The sequence below is a fragment of the Vombatus ursinus genome, unplaced genomic scaffold, assembly GCF_900497805.2.
Source record: "Vombatus ursinus unplaced genomic scaffold, bare-nosed wombat genome assembly UNPS02008121.1, whole genome shotgun sequence".
NCBI lineage: Eukaryota > Metazoa > Chordata > Mammalia > Diprotodontia > Vombatidae > Vombatus > Vombatus ursinus.
The window spans coordinates 3,319-12,589 of NW_020947899.1; the positions used below are offsets into that span (position 1 = coordinate 3,319).

The 9,271-nt window shown below is 47.6% G+C and overlaps 1 protein-coding gene across 1 annotated transcript; it reads left to right on the plus strand.

Annotated features, from left to right (window-relative positions):
• Positions 1 to 836: 836 nt before the first annotated feature.
• LOC114034128 (endothelial protein C receptor-like) lies at positions 837 to 6,312 on the plus strand. Its single transcript, XM_027849731.1, is given in 5 exon segments — positions 837 to 1,049; positions 3,778 to 4,029; positions 4,466 to 4,617; positions 4,619 to 4,751; positions 5,107 to 6,312. Coding segments are annotated over 5 exon segments (711 nt in total). The 5' UTR covers positions 837 to 991; the 3' UTR covers positions 5,223 to 6,312.
• The last annotated feature ends 2,959 nt before the right edge of the window (positions 6,313 to 9,271 follow it).

A 9,271-nucleotide genomic window follows, 5' to 3' on the forward strand; every position in this document is an offset into this window, starting at 1 on the left:
CTGCTCTCATCCCTCCTACTTCCTTTGTCACCCACATGTCCACTTCACCTCAACATTTTTGTTCTCCCTGCCCTCCCCACACACTTCAAATTTTCCATCCTTTCTACTATTTATCCACTAAGCCCAGAAACCCCTCTACCCTTTACCTGCCCACTTCTGCCCTCAGCCCATTTTGGTCATTTTCTTTCTTTCTTTTTTTGTGTGAGGCAATCGGGGTTAAGTGACTTGCCCAGGATCACACAGCTAGTAGGTGTCAAGTGTCTGAGGCCGGATTTGAACTCCTGATTCCAAGGCCAGAGCTCTATCCACTGCACCACCTAGCTGCCCCAGCCATTTTGGTCATTTTCAATGTCCTTGGCATAACATTGGGAGCAAGGCAGGATTGGGAGGCAGGAGGGGCCTTTAGAATATGTTTGGTGCTTCTGGAAACCGCCTGGGCTTTGGGGCCCCCAGATGTCAGTTTTGAGAAAGGCCCCCTATCTTATCTCTGTAGCACAGGGAAGGGGAAGTAGTCCAGGGAGAGGTGGTCTCCACACCTTTGCTGAGATGACTCAAGGGGCATGGCACCAAGGATCCAAAGTAGGAATGTCTGTCTTCAGCTTTTACTCACCACCACCACCCCCGTTAACCAACACCCAGAATTCAGTCCTACCCAGAACTTCCAGTCCCTTTCCTAACCTCCCCCAATTCCCCAGGGCAGACCCAGAGGTTTGGAGATGGGGAGGGTTGGGAGCACGCCTGGGCAGGAGGGCATAGGGGCGGGGCACTGGGTGGGGAGAACAGGCCTTTGGATAGGAAATGAGGCAGAGTTAGAACACTTTGCAAACTCCACACCCTCTTCCTCCTCCCATCCCTGGCCAACATCCAGGCTCTTTTCCTCCTTTCCACTCTCCTTCTGCTCTCCAGGCAAGCTTCCACAGGATCTCCCAGCACGCCCGAGCAGAGTAGGGAGAGGGCTCTTCTGACCTTGCTTGCACCCAGCTCCAGAGGAATGCTCCCACTTCTGTCCCTTTTCAGCTGGGTGATCTGTTGCCAGGGAGCCATGGAAGGTAAGTATGTGAACTATCCCACCACTGCAGTCATCTGCCTTTGTCTAGGGTTGACCCTCATTGCACATAAGGGACAGGAAGCAGGGAGGCATATTTGTGTCTATCTCCAGTCATGGGAGGAGGAGGAGATATGGTTTCTGAGGCTAAGGGAAAGACTGGAGGAAGAACAGGAAAGAAACTGAGGGAAAGCTAGGATAAGACAGAGAGGAGGGGGAATAGGAGAAAGAGGAGAGACGGACTAGAGAGGGGAGAAGGGGAGGTGGGAAAGATGAGGAAGAAAAAGAGGGGGATGAAAAAGGATAGGAGGATATGGGGCAGTAGGATAGAAGAATGACAGGGGCAGGATGGAAGAGAGAGAAGGACAGGAAAAAGAAAGAGAACAGAAGAAAGATGAAGGTATGGTGGTAGGAAGACAATGGAGAATGGGGGGATAATTAAGGGAGGATGGGAGAGATAAAGGAGGAGAGAAGAAAATGGGTAAGGATAAGAGAGAGGGAGGTAAGACAGAGAGATGGGGGGGAATAGGAGACATTTGGGGGAAAACAGGAAAGAAACAGGGGGTAGATTCAGAAAAGGTAGGCAGGACTGCAGAGAGTTGGGATGAAAGATGGGAAAGAGATGGGGGGGTATGTGCATGGCAGGGGGCAGGTTGGAGATCAAGAGAGTTGGGAGAGGACAAGACAGAGATGAAGGAATGGAGGAGAAATTTTAGGGAGAGTGAGATAAAGACAGGGAAACAAGGGAGACATATTCAAAAGAAAGATAAGGTAGACAGAAGAGAAACAAGGAGAGATAGATGAACATAGGGGATGAGAGAAAGGTGAGGAGGGACAGAAGAGAGATGAGGAAGGACAGAAGAGACCTGGGGAAGGCAAGAGTGGGATAGATAGGAAAAAATGTGGGGGAGGATGAGAGAATTGGAAACAAATAGGGCATTTGGGGGAGAGATGAGGAGATGCAAGTAGCATAAGGGGGATTAAGGAAGAGAGACATAGAGTTAGGGAAAAGACACCAGGAGGACTGGTGGGGTGGGAGGACAGGAGACAGAATGGAGACGAGGAGAAAAAGATGAGGGAAGGATAGAGAAGAATGGGAGAGAATGAGTGAGAGATGGGAGGACAAGAGAAAAAGTGGAGGATCAGAAGGAGATTTGGGTGTTGACTGATGGGAAAATAAGGTGTTACCTGTTACCATTGCCTCTAGATCTGTGCTTTGGGATCTTTGATTACTGTAGTTGGTTCAGAGGGGATAATCCCATAGGATTGGAATGCCCATTTCCTCTGTCTATTTGAGATTTTCCAACATGGGGAGAAGGGTGTGAAAATTTTATCTAGGATCTCATATACTATGAGGCCTTTTGGGCCCAGGTGGATACCTATCTATAAAGTTGTATTTGTTGAAGCAGGAGGAAATCTTGGATGGTTTCAGGGGTTATAAGCGAAAAATAGCAAGAAGCAATTAAAACAGCTTGCCATATATCAGATACTAAGCAATTAGTATGGACATTAGGGTTTCCAAGGACAGCCAGGAGGGTAGCTTCTGGTTGTTTTCTCAGGTGAAAGATCAAAGTCCCTTTGAAAGAGTATTCTTTGTGATTCTGCATATGGATGCTAATGCAGATTCTGGGTATGAATGATGAATAAGTTTTCAATACAGAGATCTCAGTTATCAATAATTTTGAACTAGATCTTTAGCTTCATTTGTGTAAGGAACCCCCAGTGAGGAAACTCTGTCAGTGCAGTTCTGTACCTGCTCAGAAATTTATAGTTTTAGCGATTTTCCTGCGGTACTAAGAGGTTAGGTGACTTGTCCAGGGTCACACATCCAGTGTATGGTCAGAGGGGATACTTGAACCCAGGACTTCCTTACCTTCAGGCAAACTTGATATCCATTATACATTATTGACTGTCAATTATTAATCTACCCCAGTATAAAGGTATGTATGCATGTATACATTCTCTAGTAAACAATTTCTCTACATTCCCAAAGAAAGTATGGTACTTGGAGTTACAAAAATTCTAAGAAACAAAATATACTTATATATATTGTGAGAAAGGTCATGGAAATTACATAACCAGATACCATAGATAGAAAGAAAGATGACACATTGATTATGTACTTATTGTGTGCCAGGTACTGCACTAATCACTAGAGATAGTCATAGAAGCAATCAAAACCGTCCCTGCTTACATTCTAATAGGAGAAGATGGTACATAGAAGGGAACTACAAAGCAGGGCACTAGCATTTTCGTGAGGAATGGTCTGGTGTGGATGCCTGGGGCCTGGCAATATAGGGCAAACGCTGAGCTATCAGAGCTGAGGAGTCCAGGGATGGAGCCCAGGGTCCTGATGAGGAGCAGGGGGAGATGATAGTAAAAGGAGATGCTTGATCTGTCAGGGAGCAGGACAGGAAGTCACCCAGAGGTCTGGGCACAGGCAAGATGAATCGAGGCAACTGAGGCAATTTTAATAGGCCCTTCAATAGAGATACAGACAGGCAGGGACAGATGCATTACCTCCCCCACTTCCACATCTCTATTCCTGGGTCATGTATATGCTTAGAGACATACATGTAAATATATACACATACATACCACCATATCACTACCATCACTACCAGACACACACTTGCATACAAGCACATGCACAAGTCCACACCTCATTTCTACCCCTGGGACACATACTGATGTCCATCTGTCCATCCTCTTGTCTGTCTCTGACAATGTAGGTTCGCAGAGCTTCCTCATGCTCCAGATCTCTCATTTCTGGGACCCATTCTCAGTACAGTTTTGGGGCAACGCCTCTCTTGAGGGGTGGACCACTCACACTCTGGAGGGGAGTGGCCACAACATCACCATCCAGCAGCTGAAGCCTCTGGAGTCCCCTGAGCGCTGGAAGCAAACTAAGGAGCACCTGCTCAAGTACCTTGATAATTTCCAAGTCTTAGTACAGTTGGTGAACAAGGAGCGGGGAGTGGCCTGTGAGTGGGGGTGAGGGCCAAACTGGAGAGAGGGAGGGTCTCTCTGTGGGGGAAAGGACTTTGGATGGGAGTAGAGCTTGCTTCTGGTGGGAGGACAATGACTAGGACTCCCTGGGGCTGGTGGAGGAGCCCCTAGGACCTAGGGACAGGGAGCTTGGCATCTGTTCCCCACTGCCTGTAAGTCTTGTTGGACCCCCTGTCTTGGGAAAACTAGGAGTCAGAGACCAAAGTCAAGTGATGTCTACGAGGACCTCTTTTAGCTGGGCAGCCCCTACACAACCTGATCCAGAGGCTGAGAGCTGTCCTGGTAGATCAAACTCCTTAGCTGGCTTCCTCCTTCCCCACAGCCCCTCTTCCCCCCATAGTCCTCTCCATTGTTCCCAGACTTGGCCCCCTCTTCCTCCACAAGCCCTTGACCTGGCTTCTTTCCCTGCAGTCCCACTGACCCTGCGCTGCTTTTTGGGCTGTGAGTTACCCCCTGATGGCCAAGATGCCCATGTCTTCTTTGAAGTGGCCCTGAACGGGAGCTCCTTTGTGAGCTTCCAGCCAGAGAAGGTCCTGTGGTCAGCAAGCCCAGACCAGAGCCACCCCCCCAGAGCTATACAACTTTGCCCTGAAGCAGCTAAATGGCTATAACCAAACCAGGTTCGAGCTTCTGGAATTCTTACAGGACACATGTGTGAACTTCCTGAAGCAGCACATGAACAGAGTCTCAAAGTCAGGTATGTGATTGGATGGGGATGATCAATGGGTACAGGGCCCAGTCCAGGTGTGGGGTGTCCCCAAGGCATTAGATGCTCTGGTACCACCTGTAGGACCCCTCCCCTCCCAGTCACCCTGGGCAGGAGCCCCTTAAGCAGCTAAGCTCTGGGTTGGGCAGGAGAGAAATGGAGATCAGAAGCCTCGAGAATAGTGAGCAGCTTGCCAAGGTCTCCCCAGGCTGACCTCCCCCACTCTTGCCAGGGCCAATCTATTCATTCCTCCTCTCATTCAGCAGAGATTTGCTAAACACTCTGTGCCCAACACTGCTTGCTCCTCCCTCCTCTGACTCAGAGTTGATCCCTTCATATTCTGCAGCATCCCGGGATTCCCGATCCTACACAATGCTGATTCTGGGCATCATCATGGGTGTGTTCACCATCTCCAGTGTAGCTGTTGGCATCTTCCTGTGCACAGGGGGAAGGTGGAGCTAATCTAACCCCTTGCTACAAAAGCAGAGCTGATTATCCCAGCCCAGAAAACCATGTGAAACTGAGGCTTTATGGATCCAAGAGGGAGTGGTGGATGTTGCCTTCTTGGGGATGTTGGGGAGCAAGGGGATGTTACCCCTTGCTCTCCCACCAGGGATTTTGGCCTCAGGAGCTCTGTAGATGCTTCAGTTGGGGTTCTCACCCTAAGAGAGATGTAGTACCATGGATGCATCCAAGGATAACAACATGAAAACAGACCCCAAAACTGATAAATAGTAGGAATCCTGCGGGTGTCCACTCTAAGCACAGTAGGGTCATCACATTTAGAGCTTGAGCAAACTTAGAGATCACCTAGTCCTCATTTTACACATGAGGAAACTGAGGTCCTGAGAGGTTTAAGAAATGTGCCCAAGCTCAGAAAGACAGTAGATAGCAGATAAGTGGGGTTCCAAACTTGATGTTCTTTTTGATATACCATGATGGGCCACGGAAGTGGTAATATCTCCTCTGATTGAAGCCAGAAGGCCTAATGACAGAGTCATGACAGCAAGAACCATTAGAATGATTGTGGACCAATGTATTGGGACTCTGGGTGGGAAATCACTTCTCAAGCAGGTGAGATTTGAAGGGCTCCATCTGTCGCAATGACAGAACCCAACTACCCACCCCCCCCCCCCCTCTCAACATTCAGTGACTTTGAAGTAACCAAGAGCCCTCTCTTACACCGAGGACAAGTGACATCTAAACCTACCTCCTTTTTTCTTGTAAAATTCATTAGGAGTCCCATTTCTCATCTAGCTTCCCTCAATAGTTCTATCAGGGGAGTAGGACAGAGTCTGGAAAGCTCTTGAAAGTGAGAAAATCTTGGGGGGGAGGGGCTCAATTCCCCTACCATCATCACTGGGGCTCTGCAGCCTAGGAGATTCAAATTCTGATTCTGCCAGTAACTTCTGTGAGCTGATCCCTCCATTTCTCTGGTCCTCAGTTTTCTCATATGCAAAATGTGAATAACACTTGCTTTACCTACTTCACATGGCTGTTGTGAGGATTTCATTAGATAGGAGTATCTGTAAAATACTTTGCCACCATCAGACATTTGTGTGTCCTTTATTATTATTACTGTTACTATTATTAATAAATGTTTTTATTATTTTTCTGAGAAAAGTGAGACATCGTCCCTAGGCTGTTGGGAATTGGAGGAGTCCAGTATGACCCACCCTGCCTTCTCAGGAAGGGAGGGAGCAATGGATCCTTGTTAGAGTCTGGAAATCACATAGACATAGCCCCTCTTTTTCCTGTGCTAGAGAAAGAAAGGGCAGCAGGGCTCAGTCTGCTGACCTCATATGCCCAGGGACACAGGCCTGGTCATAATGGTATCAGGAAAACCTCCTGGGGACTGGAGGCGTAAACTGCTCACCCTAGGCACTTCCTGACTTGGGCTGAGAAGAAAAGTGGAACAGAAAAAGAGTCCTTGGGTTGGGCGCTCAGGGTGGGAAGGGGCCCCTCTATGTAGGGGCTCCTAGTCTGTTATCCTGCTGCCTGAGTCTTATCTCCCCCGCTCTAAACTCCATGCTTCATGCCAGAAGTCACCAATTTTTGGCCCGAACTTCCTAACACTGATAGAATCATTGCTTCTTACGGGTGTGATTGAAAAGAAAGAAACGACACGAAGGATTTGGGCTAGGTGCTAAACCCTGGCATTCAAGGTTCCCCATGATATGCTGCCTAAAGAGATGGTAGCCAGAATCTCTGCCTTCTGAAATCCTACCAATCCTTCAGCTCAGGTGCTGTTTCCTCCAGGAAGTCTCTCTTTATCCTTCAGCTGGAAGTGACCTCTCTCTTCTGAGTTCCCACAGCACTTGATTCATGTTTCTCTTGACTCTCCTTTCATACTGCCTTGTCCCCCAAAAGTAAGGACAACCTGGCCCTTAAGAGTTGTAGGGGTAACCCTGAAAGGTTATGGCTTCTAATACAATCACTCATGAGCCCCCATCTAGTGTGCTCTCCACAATTTTTATCAACCAGTTGACATCAAAGAGTTTTTACAAAGGGATATTTACTGAGAAGGTTTACTGAAGACAGAAAATACAATACAATCCTTCCAAACTGGCAGCTCACTCTTCCCTTGAACACGCAGACAAGGTCCCTAGAGATAGTGGGTACTTGAAGTACAAAGGTGGACACACATACCTTTAGTCCACACATGGGACCAAAAAGTGTCTTGAGGCTGTTGATCCTGGGAGTTCTTTTTCCCTTTCACAGTCCCCACCAAGTTTGTTTTGGGGCTTGTCATCTGGATGGATGAGTTGCTCCTTTGCTCAGCAGGATGGACTCAGCATTTTTCCAGGATGCTCCATCTTGGTTGGTAGGTCAGTCCACTACTGGGCTGGGTCAAGCAGATTACTTCTCAGTGCTAACTTTTTAGCAGACTCAGCCACTGTTGCTGCTGGCTATTGGAATCTCTTCTATTGACTCTGGTTGCTGAGGGAACTTTGCCTCTGATGACTCTTTTGAACTTTTAAGGCTCACAAGGTAGCAACCTGGGCCTTTCTCTGGGTACTTATTCACCTAAAATCATGAAAGAATACACAAACACACACACACACACACACACACACAAGGCATCATATGCTCAGGGATACATGGTGGCTAGGTAGGAAGATAAGAAAGCCTTTGTCCTCCCCACCTGAAGACACAGAAATCTTCACTCAAAAGTCACCAAGGAAAAGAGTGAAAAATCTATCCATGTGAACCTTTTGTATGTACCCTGGGTACATGCTTGGCCAATTGGAAGACTCTTCATTGCCACAATACCAGCCTCTCAAATACTCATGGCCAGGAGTAGGTTCATCAAGGTTCCACAATGCTATATTAAAACAAGGCAGGGAATATTGTACATGACTGATACAACCAACCAGAAGGGGGAAATCTGCACATGCCCTGAGGACCTGGCCTTTGCTGGCCAGTCCCTAAATGACATGTATGCTTATAATAGTAACAACAGCAATAATATTAGCTAATGTCTATTGACTGGCACATTAAGGTTGACAAAGCACTTTACCAGTGAACATGGAGCCAAATGATCTGGGTTTGAGTTCCAACTCTGGATCCTAGCTGCATAACCCCAGGCACAACATTTTATCTCCAGGAGACTTCATTTCCCCATCTGTAAAATGGGGATGATAGTACTTCCTGGGCCTTCCTCACAGAGGTGTCATGAGATCCATCAAATTGAAGCCTGCTGTGACGTATTATCATAGCCAAAATCCTCCTCCAATGCTTCCTTGTGTTGTGGAGGTGATCCTGGGTCCTTGAAGGTCATGCTAGTGGAGTAGAGGCTCTGAAGGGGAGGAGAAGGATGGTGAGAAAGTGCCCTGTGCTGGCATGGAGGTAGACCGCATATCTATAGCCTGAAGACCAGGCCTGCTAAGGGCACAAGAACTCATCACTGGAGGTCTGGCTGCCAGGGATGTATTTTATTTTATTTTATTTTTATTTTTTGACCAAAGAGGCAACTCAGAAAGCATTTTACTACAAAGGGGGGGAGGAAGTTGGGGTCTGCAGGTAGGGTACAGATTCCACATATATTGAAATAAGTTAATTATCTCCTCTCCCAGACTATGGATTCTTTGGGGGAAGACTGTCACTCATCCCTGCTCCTCTTCCCCCAAGGGCCTCCAACCCAGCCAGTGCTCAGTGAATGGGTGGGAAATAAGGCTTATTGAATAGCTGGGCCTGATAGGCAGTGTGAGAAGAAAGGGAAGAGGGAGAGCTGGGGGTTGGGAAGGGCAAAGGGAACAAGTATTTATTAAGGGCCTACTATGTGCTAAGAGCTTTTTTTTTAAAGGCAGCTAGGTGGTGCCACAGTGCATCTATCTGAGCACTGAGCCTGGAATCAAGACCTGAGTTCACATCTGGCCTCAGATACTTACTAGCTGTGTAAGTCACTTAGACTTTGTTTGCCTCAGTTTCCTCAAATATAAAACGAGGATAAAACTGTATCTACCTTGCAGGGTTGTTGTGAGGATCTAATGAAGGGGTGGGGAACCTGC